The 16,571-nt window shown below is 50.7% G+C and overlaps 6 protein-coding genes across 6 annotated transcripts; 4 read left to right on the plus strand and 2 right to left on the minus strand.

Moving 5' to 3' along the window:
- Window positions 1–1,828: 1,828 nt before the first annotated feature.
- On the plus strand, window positions 1,829–3,267 carry APUU_11056S (uncharacterized protein; the record flags this gene model as incomplete). The annotated part of the gene is made up of 2 exons (XM_041694057.1): window positions 1,829–2,212; window positions 2,275–3,267. 2 exons carry the CDS (start codon window positions 1,829–1,831, stop codon window positions 3,265–3,267), a joined length of 1,377 nt encoding a protein of 458 aa, XP_041550422.1.
- A 416-nt stretch (window positions 3,268–3,683) lies between these two features.
- APUU_11057A (S-adenosylmethionine-dependent methyltransferase) lies at window positions 3,684–4,883 on the minus strand (the record flags this gene model as incomplete). Its single annotated transcript, XM_041694068.1, has 3 exons — window positions 3,684–4,516; window positions 4,569–4,730; window positions 4,823–4,883. The coding sequence occupies 3 exons, from the start codon at window positions 4,881–4,883 to the stop codon at window positions 3,684–3,686; spliced, it is 1,056 nt and encodes a 351-aa protein (XP_041550423.1).
- A 1,156-nt stretch (window positions 4,884–6,039) lies between these two features.
- On the plus strand, window positions 6,040–8,319 carry faa4 (long-chain fatty acid-CoA ligase FAA1; the record flags this gene model as incomplete). The annotated part of the gene is made up of 4 exons (XM_041694079.1): window positions 6,040–6,479; window positions 6,539–6,960; window positions 7,019–8,163; window positions 8,230–8,319. The coding sequence occupies 4 exons, from the start codon at window positions 6,040–6,042 to the stop codon at window positions 8,317–8,319; spliced, it is 2,097 nt and encodes a 698-aa protein (XP_041550424.1).
- An 817-nt stretch (window positions 8,320–9,136) lies between these two features.
- APUU_11059S (uncharacterized protein) lies at window positions 9,137–9,478 on the plus strand (the record flags this gene model as incomplete). Its single annotated transcript, XM_041694090.1, has 2 exons — window positions 9,137–9,150; window positions 9,292–9,478. 2 exons carry the CDS (start codon window positions 9,137–9,139, stop codon window positions 9,476–9,478), a joined length of 201 nt encoding a protein of 66 aa, XP_041550425.1.
- A 1,658-nt stretch (window positions 9,479–11,136) lies between these two features.
- APUU_11060S (uncharacterized protein) lies at window positions 11,137–11,526 on the plus strand (the record flags this gene model as incomplete). The annotated part of the gene is made up of 1 exon (XM_041694102.1): window positions 11,137–11,526. The coding sequence occupies one exon, from the start codon at window positions 11,137–11,139 to the stop codon at window positions 11,524–11,526; it is 390 nt and encodes a 129-aa protein (XP_041550426.1).
- Window positions 11,527–12,697: 1,171 nt separating this feature from the next.
- Window positions 12,698–15,824, minus strand: APUU_11061A (NDT80 / PhoG like DNA-binding family protein; the record flags this gene model as incomplete). The annotated part of the gene is made up of 5 exons (XM_041694113.1): window positions 12,698–14,318; window positions 14,394–14,490; window positions 14,593–14,645; window positions 15,084–15,306; window positions 15,815–15,824. The coding sequence occupies 5 exons, from the start codon at window positions 15,822–15,824 to the stop codon at window positions 12,698–12,700; spliced, it is 2,004 nt and encodes a 667-aa protein (XP_041550427.1).
- Between the last annotated feature and the right edge of the window lie 747 nt (window positions 15,825–16,571).

Raw genomic sequence — 16,571 nt, forward strand, 5'->3', positions numbered from 1 at the left:
TGGAAACGCACAACTGCGAGTCGAAGTTCCAAGGGCAATATTCGAGATGAATCGAGATGCGATGGTGTTCGATGGAAGCTTCTGATTGTAGACAGGGAGTCCGTACTCCGCAGTCGTACTTTCTGTTATCGGCAGAGATGTGGCTCTTCTCCACTGGGAGACCTGCAGAAACAGTGCAGCCAAGGAGCAAATCATTGCGGTACACAAGTGCAAAGACAAACGTCCAACAAGACTGGATTTGGGGAAGAATGGGGAGAACCGGACTGGACCATCGCATCATCGGATCGCAATGCAGCGTCCTGACTGTTGATTGGAGGTGCCGTGAGTGTGAAGAATGCGAATTCCGACTGGAAGGGCAGATTCTCGTGACAGAATTAATTTGGAAGATCATTTAATAATAAACAGGGAATCCACTGGTTGTTGGCGATTTTTGAGTGGTGTCGTCTCCACTTGGATTATTACACAATTTCCAGTAAAACTTCTGAAGGGCTGAGCTCCGTTTCCAGTCTTTGTGTTCCCAGGTTCTGCTGTTTATCGTGATTTCTCAGTTCTCACTTCCCGCCGCAAGAGACTCGCTCCCCACAGTCACACGCAGAATTAGCGAGAGTGGACAGCGCCAGAGCTGACTTGGGTCTCCCTCTCATTTAAAGAGTTACAAATTGGTAGTAGATCATCGGGCTCCCATTGGCCGTTGTAGCCTAAAAATAAACAAGCCCAGCGATTGTAACAAAACTGTTGAGCAGCGCGGCCAGACTCCGGCAGATTGTCTCGCACAATCACCGTGCCTCCGTGGTTGGCCCTTTGCGCGCCTCATTCGACAGCAGCCTGAAGGCGCAATTGCCTATCAGGAGCTGGGCTGGGGGTGACTGGATTCCTGATTCCAGGTACATTGCTGAGATGACTGTGTTTGTCACTAGTGCGACGGGAGTGGATTCTCGATCCATAGAACGCCCCTATTAGAACCGCTGGGACCACACAACCAGCTGGAAATAACAGGATAGAATGGAGTGGGGAAGCAGAAAAGAAAAACAGACCGTCGAGCAAAGCCACCTGCTGTTGACTTTATTGCATGCGCAGAGAAGGGGGAGGGCTGAGATTGAGAATGAGAACCCCAGGCAGAGAACATAATATTGACAATTATTACTACATCTGATACCGGCTCGCTAGTGCAGTCCCAATTGTGTCCATTTGATTCCATGGCCTGTTTGACCGCAAGATCCCACTGGTTTGACTGAACGACTAGTTGAGCTAGCTGCTTCTTAGTCTCCAGCCTGGAAGAACCTCCAATCGATCACATTCACCTTGGCAAGGGTCCTTCTGTCTTTTCTGCTTTCCGTTTTTCTTGCTCCGTTTTTGACTTTGTCCTCTTCCACTTCTTGATCCATACATATCCCCGTCCAGTAGGATCGATACCTCAGTCAATAAATCCCTTGCTTGGCCGTTATCTCGACAAACCACCGAGTCGCTGATTCTCCTAGTCTTCGCGGGACTTCTGGAGTGAAAGAAAAAACGGGCGAGCTGCAGCGCGCTAGCAGTTTGTTTTTCAAGGTTCTCTGGCTGGGGGAGACTTTTTGAAGGCCTTTTCGTCGTTCACTGTAAGTACTTTGAGCTTGCCTTCTTCCCTGTTTGGCTGCATTCCCCCCTCTTGTCGCGACGATACCTATTGTTTCCTTGAGTGCTTGGTTCCCCAGACTGTCATTCTCCGCCTCGTCAGACCAACTTCAACTACATCTCGAGTCATTGTCTTGACATATTGTCTTTTATGTCAAGAACCAAATACAACTTAACAGTGCCACTAACCTTGTGCCGGACGTCTAGCACTCCCACCATGACAGTTGCTGCACCTCCAGTGCCCTCTGTGCACGAGAATGGCATGAACGGCAATATGCCTGGTCACCACGTCAACATGAGTCTACCGCGCTTTCACCCCATTGCCATGAACCCTGGTCAACCAATGCCTCCGGAGGCCATGATGCACGGCCACCAGCCGTTTCGTCACTATCCACCACCGATGCAAGATCAAGGGCCGCAAGTCCCCCAAGGGCCGCCAACACCTGGCGTATCTAATATAGATCACATTGAGGCCCGTCTGAGGCAATTGGAACACGAAGAGGCCGCTCGCATGGCCGCTCGTAGCCATTTACTTGCTATCCGGAAGCGAGAGGATGAAGAATTTCGTAGGATGACGGAAAACGCAGAGGCAGAAGAAGAGGTATGGGAAAATGAACCTGACCCAATTATGGACCGCATTCTGACTCATGTTTTGTTTGACAGGAACTGCGGAGGCAACGGAAACGGCTGAAGCGGGAATCTATGGGCCTCTATAATTCAAGTCTTGAATCCCCTCCTCTACGTCCTACGCCACCTCGCCGTCTATCAGAAACCAATGCAGCCACCACACTCGCCTTCCTACAGCAACAAACTCCGCCAGAACCTCGTACCATTGCCCCTCCTCCGCCTCCACAAGCACAGATTCAACCGCCTCATCACCAGCAACATATGCACCACGACCCCACAGGCGCTGGTTCAATCCGACGAAAGCAAAAGTATACAATCAAGAACGTGGAGGCCTGGGGAGAGCGCCACGGACGACCAGCCGCACATGATCCTTCAGGGCGAGCTCTCTGGAAACGCCCGTCCGATGGTAGCCTGGTCTACCTCACCTGTCCAGTCTCCGGCTGCGGCAAGGCCGACTTCGTGACCCTCCACGGTTTCATGTGCCACCTCACCAAAAAACACAAGGACCGCAGCCTAGGCAGCCAGTCGCGCGCCCTGGAAGTCTGCGGCGTCGTATACGACCCCGCCGCCCCCCTACCTCCAGTTGCCAACGGCCACCGCGCATCTACTGAAGAAAGCCGTCTCGATTCCGCACCTACCGACCCCGAAGGATACCCACAGGAGATGGAATACTCAACAGGCTCCGATGACGAGAGCGCCGTCCACTCCGTCGTCAAGACCGAATCCTCAGATAGCAGGCCGCTCCCTCCGCCTGGTGCCCTCCTCACACCCTCGGAGGAACACCCTCCCGCACCAATTCCTGTACCTGCATCCGTATCCGCAATACCCAAGACCAACGGCTCCACGAAGCAATCGATCTCCTCCATTATTGACCGCGAGCCTGAGTCAGCCCGCTCACCCAGAAAGCGGGAGCGCTCCATCTCCCCACTCCCTGGTTTCGCGGATACAGTGGCTGAGATGGAGCGGAAGATGCGAGACCCGAAGGGCGAGTTGTCCGGCGAGAATAAGGAGAACGCCGAGGCCCATTAAAATACGAGCTACATAATTATACATATATACGTGGACGACCACTACTGTTACTACTACTGCTGTCACCAACTGACTGACTATCTGATTAACTAACTGGACCATTGCATTGCATTGCATCGCATTGATTTTTTTTCTGTTGTTTGTTTGCTCAAAAAGAATCTTGCATCTCGACTTTGCATTGTTTGAACTGAGCTGAGCTGAGCTGCACAAAAGCTTGAGCTTAGGCCTGTCTGCATCAATACCCTCTTGTTATGGTATACCAGGTGGATTTCTACTATAGTTTTCCATCTCTAATATATAATGTTTACCTACGGCCGTCCTCACATTTAATCTTTCCTAACGTTTGTACTGTAATATTAAGCAATGAGACTACTACTTCTATCCAGCATGGTGGAAAAAAAAAGCCAAAGAACCAATCATGCCTTCAAAACCAAAACATGCACCAAATACCCACTCCCAACACCCAACCTCTGCCCCAGCACATCATCAGCCACCCTCCAAACCCTGAAATAGCGCATCGTCTCCCTCAGCCACGCCTCAAAGACATCCGGCGAGCGCTGCTGCTGCGCAATGATACATATTGTTGGTTTCTTTTGCTGCCGCTGGTAACTTGATGATTCTTCCGGGTTGGAACTGAATATCGGCCGCAGCCGCGCAATCTCAGCGCAGGCCCGCACGAAGGGCGATATTAGAGCTTCGTTGTAGATGCAGTCGCAGGAGAGGAGGAGGTCGAAGCCGCTATCGTTATCCTCCTCTTCATCTGCACCATTATCTTGTGAAGGGGTTGTTGATTGGTGTTGGATTTGTTGCTTCAGTGTCTCAGGATGATCCGTTTCCCAGTCCAGGGATGTGAATGTGATGTTTTGGTGAGGGGTTGTACTCTGGTCCTCAGTACCACCAGTATTAGTATTAGTATTAGTATTAGTAGTAGAATATTTCTGCCCTTTTTTCCCCTTTGACTGCGACTTGGACTTTTTGGTAGATGCTGATGCTGATGGCCGTGGAGGATTGCTGAGTAGGTTCTGGCGGAAAAGACGGTGGACGTATTCCTGGTCTGTGGCGATGTAGTGACCGTTCCCGTTCCCGTGTGGTTCAAGGAGGGGAGAGAGAGTGAGGGCTGTAAGAGCTGAGATGCCGCACCCTAGCTCGACGACTGTTGATGAGGGTCTTAGGATCGAGTGTGTCCAGAGGGGATTGGATGGCTGATTTGAGAGCCATTCTGCGAAGAGGGGGGTTATTTTCCATAGGACTAGATTACTTGTAAGCGGGTTGTGTGAATTGATATGAAGGGGTGTATGTACCTGCACCTGTTGTACCCCCAGCACGAGAAGATGAGAGCAGTGTTGGAGACTGGTGGATTGTATACTCCTGGTTGTGGATGGAGATGTCGACAGACGTGGCCTTTGAGTCGACGAAGCCTAGGTTCGAGGAGGGAATGTCCTGGGAGAAGAGGAGGAAGGATTCTAAGTAGATTGATCAACTACCGTGTCTGGTTTCTACTATAGTACATAGGTACACAGGCTAGGTTGAGGAGGTATTGTATTGATTGACATACCCTCATCGGCATCTTCTATCTCTTGCCCGATGACGGACAGGAAGCTTGTTATGCTTTCCATCTCGCTGATTACTCCGGATTGGTATGTATAGTTGTCGGACTATCTTCGGGGGAGAAGGTCTGGTATTCTATCAAAGATGAAGCTTTTCATCGAGTCGAAACCCGAGGCCTGTGATTGGCTCGCAAAAGTGGAGTGGTTGGGTTAGTAATCCACGACTTCCAACGCTCCGGCATCACATGACCACGTTTTTGTGTCACAGGTGTCCGCCAGAGATCGCTGCAAGCGCTGCGTGCGTTTGAAGAATCACGGATCCAGTGCTACGGGTCGTTGGAGTATCCATGTCGTCAGCGGAGGCAGATACTCCAAAGTTGCCTGGTGCAAGGTTGTCTGTGAACTGCGATGTACCGACGATCAGGCCGAGCGAGGCTCTAACTGGGTCGGAATTAGTAGTCTAGCACCCTTCGAGACGGCGTTGGGGCTAAATTCCCAACAAAGCTCTTGTAGGCAAATGGGATGCTATGATGCGTCCGACATTGATGTGCAAGTGTAACTCGATCCTCGAATCGAGGAGGATCAGAAGCTCGAGACTAGGCCGTGTGCCTGGGCTTTGCCGCGGTAACTGAGTGACTTCTGGGCTTTGGGCGTCTGTGCACCAAGTGCATTAATATCATTGCCTCATTAATATTGCAGTGGAACACCAGTCCGGAATAAAACAAAGTAGAGTGCCAATGTACAATGTAGACAGTGTACCGTAGACAGTCGAAAGTAGAAGTATCCTCGGACAGGAGTGGTGGAAGGCAGCTGGTCCTTTATGCCCAGCCACCAAGCAGTGACTTCATCGCCGCAGCTCAGACTTGCCCATTGTTGTCCAGGCTCTTTCTTCCTCCTCTTCCTTTGGCTCTCCCCACGAGACAAAGCTCCCTCAAATCTCTTTCCTAGCTCCTTAGCCTTTCAGCTTCCCCTCTTCCTCGCTTCTCCTCGCCCCTTTTAACCGCCCTGCTTTCCCTCCCCGCATTTCCGACCTCCCCCCGTCTCCATTCTCGGTGAACTCTCATCCTCGAGACCAGCTAGAGCTCGAGCCGGTGCCTGTACGTGCATACTTGTCTCATTATTAACCCGATAGAGCTCTACTAATCCTTCGATCGCAATTTAGGATTCACTTTCCTCTTCCCCCCCTTTTTTTCACCTTATATCGCTTGCCCCAAAACCCTTTATCATGTCGAAGAAAGAGGGCGTTATCCACCCGCGCATGTCCAAGAAGGGCCCCTTCACCGTCGAAGTCCCTGGCGTCGAACCCGTCGAAGGAGAGACCATTCCTCGTCGTCTTCCACAGGCTAAGGATGGCCTGATTACGCGACCTGCCGACGACCTGACGACAACCTACGATGCTTTCCGCCGCTCGGCGCGCATTTTTGGTAATGCCAAAGCAGTTGCGAGCCGTCGCCTAATCAAGACCCACGTCGAGACCAAGAAGGTCAAGAAGATTATCGATGGACAAGAGCAGGAGGTTGACAAGGCGTGGACGTACTTCGAGAAGGGCCCTTACGTTTACAAGAGTTTTATCGAGTACGAGAAACTGGCGTTGGAGCTTGGTAACGGTCTGCGTAAGATCGGCCTGAACAAGAGCGACAAGGTCCACCTGTACGGTGCGACGAGGTACGTTGTGCTTTCCTGCATGGAATGATTTTTAAATGCTAAATTCGATTTTTTTCTAGTTTAAACTGGCTGGCGATGTCTCACGGTTCTGCTTCCCAGTCTTTGACCATCGTTACTGCATACGATACCCTGGGTGAGGAAGGATTGGCGCATTCCATTGTGCAAACTGAGAGTGACGCTATCTTCTTGGACCCCTCCCTCATTAAGTCTCTCGCGAACGTCTTGGACCGAGCAAAATCTATCAAGCATGTTATCTGGAACACCGATGAAGAGCCAAAGCAGGAGGACCTGGACCGATTGAAGAACGACTTCAGCCATCTTAACGTCCTGAGCTTTGAGGACCTGCGGAAACTGGGAGAGGAGAACCCCTCAGACCCTGTTCCCCCATCCCCAGAGGACCTGTGCTGCATCATGTACACATCTGGCTCTACTGGCCCACCAAAGGGTGTTCCGCTTACCCATGGCAATGTTGTTGCCGCAAGTATGTTTTTTCAACTCCAAGACCCATTCTTAATTTCCAGAGCTAATAGTGAATATAGTGGCGGGAATCAACGAAATCGTCGGTCCCTACATAGGCCCCTCGGATGGGCTGCTTACCTACCTTCCCCAATCTCATATCCTGGAATACATGTTTGAGAACCTTTGCCTCTTCTGGGGTGGTACCATGGGCTACGGAAACCCGCGTACGCTCTCCGACACTTCCATGCGGAACAGCAAGGGCGACATTCGTGAATTCCAACCCACCATCCTCGTCGGTGTTCCCGCGGTCTGGGAGTCAGTGAAGAAGGGCGTTCTCAACAACCTGAACAAGAACAACTCCATTGTGAAGAGCTTGTTCTGGGGCGGTATGTCTGCCAAGAACTTCCTGATGTCTACTGGCTTCCCCGGCGCAGGCATTGGTGCTTGGTTTCTTGACAACGTGATCTTCAAAAAGCTGAAGGACGCAACTGGTGGCCGTCTGCGCATTATCATGAACGGTGGAGGTCCCGTCTCCAAGGAGACCCAGAAGTTTTTGTCCATGGCCATCGCCCCCATGATCAGCGGTTATGGTCTGACGGAGACCTCGGCCATGGGTGCTCTAAACGACCCAGGGGCGTGGAACCCCGACGCTCTCGGTGAGCCCCCAGCTTGTATCGAAGTCAAGCTCGTTGACTTCCCGGATGCTGGATACTACGCCAAGAACAACCCGCCCCAGGGTGAAATCTGGATCCGCGGAGGCAGTGTATCAAAAGAGTACTTCAAGAACGAAGAGGAGACCAAGAAGGCCTACGCTGAGGGCGGATGGTTCATGACCGGCGACATCGGCGAGTTCGACAAGAACGGCCACCTCAAAATTATCGACCGTAAGAAGAACCTTGTCAAGACGCTCAACGGCGAGTACATCGCGCTCGAGAAGCTTGAGTCCGTCTACCGCTCTTCCCCCATTGTCGGCAACATCTGCGTCTACGCCGCCCAAGACCAGGACAAGCCTATTGCCATCATCGTTCCTGTCGAGCCTGCATTGAAGAAGATTGCCCAGGAAAACGGCATCGAGGGTGACACCGTCGAAACCCTCGTTCACAACGAGAAGCTGAAGTCTATCGTCCTTCAGCAGCTCCAGACCGCCGGTAGATCTAGCGGCCTCAAGGGAATTGAGATCATCAGCGGAGTCGTCCTCGCTGACGAGGAGTGGACTCCCCAGAACGTACGTTATATGCCCAATATATCCCCATTGCCATCTCCTTGAACAAATCAACTAACAAAATAACAGGGCTACATGACCGCAGCCCAAAAACTCCAGCGCAAGAAGATCGTCGACAAATTCCAGAAGGAGATCGACCAAGCCTACAAGAAGAAATAAACTCGCCCCTCTTCGCGTTGTCTGAATGTACCCTCCCAACTCTTCTTCATTAAACTTGCATATCCAGGCAAGCAACCGAAAGACACACCATATTCCTAAAGCGAGCGAGCGAGCACATGAACATGAACATGTTGACGTTGACGTTGACGTTACGACGATGTAGCCATGCACGCTATGAACGAAAACCAAACTCTGTGGATAACTGATATACCTTTTTTGTTTTCATTTTTTTGCAATGTATGATTCTCTCTCCTGTTCCGTTGTGTTCTTGATGTTGTATCCTATGCAATTATATGCTACTTACCTACCTGCCTCGTGTTCTTCGATTATATAAAACATATCCCAATGGATTGCATATCTTTCTATATTTTTTACATCTTTCGGTGGCGGTCTTTTCATCTTCGCTTCCGTTAGTTAAGCTATGTTTTAACGCTGGTGCGCTCGATTAGCTAGGTTGCGCTTATTAACTATATCAGCTTATGAATGACTTAACCTGAACCCGTATATGTATTCCCCGTAAAATGTTAAATGTGTAGTTGACAGTATTAATCCCGCGACGTTGAGGCCTGGTACACATATGTATACAGCACCATAGAGGAAGGCGGAATAAGTAGGCAGTACTCCGAGCCATGCCAAAGAAAAAGGGAAGGCACGACCCGTCCGGTGTCACATCCGCAACCTTGAACAGCTCCTTTCTATTCTAAGTAGACGACAGAGGCAGTTGCGTCGGGCGAAAACTCAATTCGAGCCCCGCTATCTACCTTAATTATAGAAGACCAGAACGAATTGACAACACAGCATCCACTCGCAAAACAACATGTCGCTTTGGAGGTTTGTTTAACCCCAGCCAGCTCCGCCCCCCGAACTTGACTTGAGAGAACTTGAGAGAACCCAGTCATTCCAAATCATGAATTCGCAGCGCAGCGCATTGACCGTTCGTTACTGATTTGAATTTTCTTCTTCTGTTTATAGCTCCTACAAGTCCCTGTCTCCCAAGACGCGCGCGGTATTTGGAATTGGTGTTATGGCATGGGCGTCGATCGGGCTTTGGACGTCATCGCAGGTCGAACAGGCAATGGGGATGGTTCCAACAGCGGCGGAGCAAGCGGAGCTTGATCGAAAGATGGCCGTTCGGGTTTCGAGAGTGGAAAAGGACTGAATGAATGAGGCTGGATTCGATTTGGTCTTGAATTGGGGCTTGGCCATCACGAAAAGCCAGGCCTTGTCGATGCGCTGCGAATAGGGACAAGTGCATGGATTAATTACTACGGATGGGGAGATAAAGGAGGCGGCGCACTTGGAGGTGTCGCTAGGTGCTTGCGAGGAGCAGACATCTCTCTTATTGGAGGTATGACTTGTTTGGCTTAGCAATGAGAAACGATGGAGGCCGAGTCATCACAGCCATTGCCCTGATGCGGTTTGCAAAGCCCGAGAGGGAAGAAAAAAAGAAAATAATCGGGGACCAGGACGCTAGTCTACGGTACGCCGGTTATGGAGAGGAAGAATTCGCCGGTGGATAGGTAGATCATCGATACGCAAAGATTTTTCTTCGGTTCAAAAAAAAGGCGAAGGCATCATCGTCTTTTGTTCGGATCCAGCGGAGAGGTTGCCGCGCGCCGTCCCTGGCTCATCGGAGGTTTGTTGACGCAACACAGCGTCCGGGAATAACCGTTTTGTGAAACAGGAGTTGGTGATACACAAGTGGCCTGAAAAATAGTTTAATCTTGCAGAATATTTGTGAAGAATAACAGCCGGTCTCGGAGCATCGATTTTCATCTCAAATCACCCTAAGAAGGTGTACGTATGGCTGTGGTCTCAAGAACAAAGGATTTTGTGGCTGGCTGATAGATGGCATCCAGACCGGATAGAGACTGCCCTCCTTACTGCAGCAGGTCGGCAGCCTGTAATCAAAGAGGGCATCCACGCATTTGCATCGACCTCCGGTCTTCCAGCCTTGCTCATCGGCTTCCGTAAACCAGACAGCTTAAGATCATCATCACGAAAGCCCGAGCGGCGAGCGCTAGACCGGGATCGACGATCTGTCATACTAAATGAAACATGGATCTTTCCGGGGCTAGATTATTTTGGCCGCCACGGCCGTGTCTGTCGGAGGCTCAAGCCCTCACACCCCCGGACCCCGGTGAGAGCGTTAAGACTGATAGGTAGGGGAGGGTAGATGAGGAGGAGTGGGGCACTGCGAGGAGTCAGATAGAGGAGCTCGGTGCCGGATCGCATGTCGAAGCTTACGCGCAAAAATTCGCGCCTTATTATTTCCAAGTCATGGAGTGGGTGATAAGTTTCGGTGTATTGGGACGGATGGAGATTGGATGTGACGGTGACACGGCAGGCTGACGATTCCTGGGGGATATCTTTTCCAACGGCATCAGCAGGCTGCTGTTGGCCACTCTGGGTCATCAATCTCCTTTGACAGACGGCGTCCTGCACGCCTGATTCATTCGTTTGGGTACTTGACACCCCCCCTTGTACGACGCGCATAGTGGGCCATACTAGGGAAGGATGCTTGCATAACGAATTTATGAGAGTTCCCCCACTACTGTCTAAACACCCACTAGCCGCAGGCTGGTGACCGATATTTCGGGTGAGGAATATGGAACTCCGATAGATGAACTGCTCCAACACAAAAAAGGGCCCTCCAAGAACGCATGCTTGACCGATTGCCGTGGAGATCCGCGAGTCGACGAATAAGAAATGGGACGACTAATTTGCTCACGCGCATGGAACCGGGATGAAGGGCTATCATTTCCGGACCCGAGCGGACAAAGCGTAAATTCCATCCGATGACTTTTGCTCAATCGAATGGAACAGAGGCGGAGGGAGACCAGAGAGGGAGAACTCCGGGGTTCTAGCAAGCGGGAAATGGTCGGCGTTCTCGGGCAAGTATCCGTATTCTGGAGTCTGGAGACAAAGGCGAGAGGAGCAGTGGGTCGCCGCCTTGCCAGGAAGGGGACGCCGGAGAGGTGTTCATCGGTAACGATGGAACCGTCTCTCACATTGGATGACAGGTGCGCCGTTCAAGCTCCCAACGTGATAGATCGCATTGTCTCTCAGTCACTCAAGGAGGTATACCGTGGTATTGGGGACTGGGGAGGAGGACGGATCGTGCCGAAGAAACCAGTGGGTGGAACCATTGAAGCACGAACCAGAAAACTAGCGGAGTCTGTCAGCAGAGAAGAACAACGCCAATAGGCTGAGAGGACGGACTCTGGGCTTGGAAATAGGTTTTCTGATTCAGATGAGCGGGCAGTCTAATGTACGCCGGTCGATCCTCCAGCGCCGGATTGGTGGTGGATGCAGATCCGCCACGTTAGGCGCATCTTTGACGTCGCTGGTGAATTTGCGAATTTAAATTTTGCAATTTGCAGAGCTCAAGTGAAGGAAATGGATTAAACGAGAAGCAGGGATAAGCAGGAAACGGCTATGGAGACTGGGATGATGGAACTAGCGAAAGTAGGGATGGAAAGGGGAAGGAAGAGAAGGGGAGAAAGACGATGGAAGACAGACAAAGAACCAGACTCGGCCGCGAAAAGGGGCGCCACTTGACGATTTCAGTGGGATCCTTTGATTCCGGAAGCAATTTGGTCTCCTTTGCGTCAATTACTTCGTGTCTTAATTCTATGCCTTGATCCCATGCTTTGCCTGCTGAATCCTCTGGTAAATAAACCAAAAAAAGGCACACCGCATTATTCCATTACTTTTGGGAGCTATTTTCAATTCGACGGAATTGTATTCGGCAGACCGGCAGACCAGGCTCGACTGCTGCCTTGTCCAAATGAACCATGTTTATTGCTTCCATATCTGCACCTACTGCGCCGACCTGTCAAACCTTGCACCCTCCATACCACAAAGTAGGAAACATAATAGAAAAGAAAAGAAGAGATGATGGAGAAACCAAGCCCATTCCCATGCTCACTATTGTCTACCTGTAATGTTGTTTTGTTGTTGCCGAATAATCCCATGCAGCACATCCGAAGGAAATTAGATCGTTAGCACCACAAAAGAAAGAAGAATGGAAAGAAGCAAGCACCGTGGTGCCAGTTGGAGGAGACTTAAAAAAAGCAAAAAGAAAAGAAAAGTGAAACAGCCGAGACTACCAAGCTTCGTAGTTTCACTGTGGGGATGAGTGTTTGGAAAGCTCATATTGGGGTCTATGTGTCACGTTTCAAATGACGGTGAAGAAGTCGTCAGAAAATAAAAGAGAGTGCGAATGGGATAGATGAATTAGGATATCGCTTTGAGTTTTCATCCGCTTGTTTTGGGCCGCAGACAGATACAGCAAGGAGAGGTAAGGGGTCAAACACAAGCAGCGAAAGAGGAGAAAAAGAAGAGTGAAAAATCGTGTAGAAGCCCGGGACAAAGATTAAGTGCAAAGACTTTGAGATGAGGGATGCCGGTAATAGGGGCTACCCCCGCTACCGCTCCCATTCCCAGATCGAGCGGAGTAGATCGTATCATAGCCGCCGGGACTTGAATGATGGTAGCCTTGCGACGCCGTTCGCGGATGGTGCCTCAGGAAATGACCATCACCAGGGTTGTTGGAGACGATAGACGCAATCGAATCATACCCTTCGGAAAAGGTGGTCTCGGGGCTGTCGCTCGCCTTGTGAACCGGGTCGTACTCAAAAGGCGGAGGCAGGTGGCCGCGATACTGAGTGTCCTTCCGGACGTCCATCATCCCATAGCTTGGATCATGATAGGACTCCATGTTGGAAGTGCTTTTTATGGAGTCCATTGGATCAAGAGAATCACTCATCATGCCGATTTCAAAGGTGGATGATGACGAGGAGGAAATATGTGGACTTGCGCTAAGGGGCGAGTGATCCGCCGTCGTCATTTGGTGGTAGTCAGCTCTACCGTAGCTATGGCCACCACGTTGAGAGTCGTACGGCAAAAGAGCAATGTGGGATCGTGAAGCCTGTCCCAGACCTGGAGGCAGGACTGCCCCTCCGTTACCATCTCCAGCACCTCCGCTTCCCCCGTCCGGACCCATGCTGGTTGAGCTGTCTCGCCGGCCATCTTTGTAATGACCAGGTGAACGTCCTCGAACAACCATCGGATGTGACAACTTCCGGGCGATTTTGACCCATTCGTTGTTGCCAAGCGGACTAGTGATCTCAGCGTAGAGATCGACAACGAGGTTGTAGTATTGTTGCTGGGCGCGCCGCTTCCCGTTGTTTGCGGTCGCTTTTTGGAACTGGATTCGCTCAAAGGTGTGTTGTGTTGGAGGTTGGTGCTGCTGCGGAGCCCCGCCATACGAGGAATTATACTCCATTCCCATTCCAGCAGACTGGGACATCAAAGGAAAACTATGCTGGCCTGCTGATGACGTTGATCCCAGGCTTGGTACCATTGCTGTTGTTTGAGAGGGTTGCAGTACAACTCTTTGTGGGGGTCTCTCCGACTGCTTGTCGCGCTTTGGTGTATGTTGCACAAGTTCCCGGACCTCGCCATGTTGCTCATTCACAATCGCTGATATTGACATGGAGAACTGATGAATTCTTTCATGTCGACTATCATTCTTAAGGAAGAATGGCCCGTGGACTGATGGGTGAAAGGAAAACGAACACGAGATCGAGAAATAGTTCCGCCGATAGCAGGTCCACTTCTCGTCAACTTGGAAAAATCCTTTGTGGATCTTCGCCCCGATCTCTGGTCGGACAATTTGGTTTCCAGAAATGACGGAGAAAAGCGTGTTTGTCTCCTTAAATGGGGGAGCATCAGCAGTGGGAGGAGACACACGCTGGTCCAAATACATTGCTCCTGGTTGGGCAAACATGAGGTTTGGGTTGCGATCCATACCACAGTCGAGCGCACGCGGTGTAGTTGTATACTGTGGAGCTCTGGTGATATCGCTGAGACTTGTCAATGACGGAAATGGACCCCTGGGCATGCTGTATGCCCCAGCGTAATTGTCGCCTCTTCCTAACAAAGACGCGTTACCTGGCGACTGCACCGTTGATGACATACCCGCGGGCGGTTGGCTAGAGGGAGTCCCGGAATATGTTATTAACTGCCATAAGATAAAACTACATCACAGGAACAGGAAATAGCCTTACAGTGTGGGCATTCGGTGGGATCTGAAATCTGACATTCTGTCGTAGCCCAAGCTAGATGAGTGGGTATAGAGTGACCCTGTCGCTGAAGAGAACGAGTCTTTAAAGAGCACAAGAAATAATTTTGGATGACGTTAGCCAACAAATCGCACAAGGCTGCTGAATATTTTCATCGAGAGTGGGATGGATAGAAAGGACAAACCGGAACAGGAATCGGACGGGCTCATAAGCTGGAGCGTGGGTGAAGTCCCATATCTAAAAAGAGCATGATGGTCAGATAAATGGCTTCGCCGAAAATTCGTTTGTAAATATAGTCTGGGCGAGCCTTGACGGAAAAAGAAGAAGAAGAAGTCAAAGGCAAACTTTTGGCGGGTCTCGACAGATCACGACTATGCAACATGGGTAAATGAATCAGAGGGTAGCTGCATGTATAATGGCAAGGGTATGTTGAGGGTCCCAATAGCAGAGGGCCTGAAGTGGATGTGATCGAAAAGCACGGGGTTGACGGCAGGAGAAGGAAGTGCTCGGCGCAGCAGCACGAGCAAGCCGAATACAAAGAGAAGATGGAGGCTAAACATGCGAAATGATGGGCCGGAGCATTCAAATTGGGAAGACAAGACTGTAACTAGTGGCTGCAAGCTGGCAGGCGGTTGGGTGGAGTCCGAGAACAGTCAAAATCAGAAGACAACTTACGGTAAATCCTGCATCGCAGACTGTTGCGTGTTGTATCGCAAGCCGTTGGTGGCAGGTATCGGGACGGCCTGGGCGAGATGACTGCCAACAGCACCACTTCGACGATGGCTGTCCTCGTCATCCATAGAAAAGCCAGTCGGTCCAGGGAAGTGTCGCTGGGCGCTGGAGTAATCACCGTCGGAAGTGAGGTGACCATCCAGCTGGAATGGATTCTGCAGGAGCGCTGCTCGTTGAAGAAATGGCGATCAGAACGAGTCAAAGGGAAATATAACGTCGAGCAAACAAGCGAAAGACAAAAGTCGCAAAAATAAAAAAAGAGGAAAATAAGAAACAGTAATACAGGAAAAACAAATACCACGAAATCAATAATCAAAAACGAGAAAAAGAAAATAGGTGCGAGGCTATCGCTCCTTCGCTGGCCGAAACTGAAATAGGGTCCCATCCTTGCCAGGCAAGGATAAGACATACATACATGCGGGAAATCTCGATATTAACCAAGATAAGGAGGCGAAGAGTTGGAACGAGGGACAAAAACGAGAAATAGTGTAACCAAAGTGCAGGCTGTGAGAATGCCAGACGATTGGGAGAGACCGACGCCACGGTGTAGATCGCAGGTCGTCAGCCTTGCTGCTTGAATTACAGCGACAGATGACGGCCAACACTCTTGGGTGGACGGTGGTGGATCTGACAGAGAAGCAATGATAGGAGAAACAGAAAGATGGGTCTCTTACAGTGATTCATTTGGGGCCACGCTGCAGATACCACCCTTGACCAAAGACTGATTATGATTCGAGATCGAGGGCCGTTAGCAAACAGGCTTAGTGAGAGGCTGAATGCACCCGCAAACGACGACCAGCACGGCTGGGTTTCTGACGGCACCGAGTATAGGAGTGCACCAGCGATTGATTGCGCCTCAGAGCTAACTGCTTATTGGGCCCGTATGATCAAGATTCGACGGCGTATTTTTGCTTGTATTATAGGCGCCGGGGACAAAGGGCTGGGGGCTTGACGCGCTGGCGCGAAGAGTGATAGACGGCGGGTCCGGTGGTGGCTTGGGGATAGGGCGCGCTGTAGAGTATGAAAGGGCGAATTGCCGCAGACAGACACACCTTGGACATATTAGAGTCGATGACAAAGATGCGCAAGAATCGATGAAGAATAAGCAGGTGTGGTGGGTGCAGATAGGATGGGGCCTGAAGAAGCCACACAAGCGAAGACTTGAAGAGAAAACATGGCAGGCCCGGCGACTCCATTGCGACTCTCGGAGGTATTGCACTTCATGCTGACAGATTAAATCTAACAGCTTCAATTGCAGCCTGAGACGAAGAAACGGCGTCCTCTGCCCTTCATCCCATAGAATTGTCTTCTCTTCAAGGACACGGAACGGGCCTAGAAATAGCAGGGGTACGACGAGACATAGAACAATATCGAGAAAAAACGAAGGCAAGTAACAAAGAGCATTCAAGTGCGAACAAGCAGGAGAGGCGA

This window comes from Aspergillus puulaauensis, chromosome 1 (assembly GCF_016861865.1).
Source record: "Aspergillus puulaauensis MK2 DNA, chromosome 1, nearly complete sequence".
In the NCBI taxonomy this organism is placed as follows: domain Eukaryota; kingdom Fungi; phylum Ascomycota; class Eurotiomycetes; order Eurotiales; family Aspergillaceae; genus Aspergillus; species Aspergillus puulaauensis.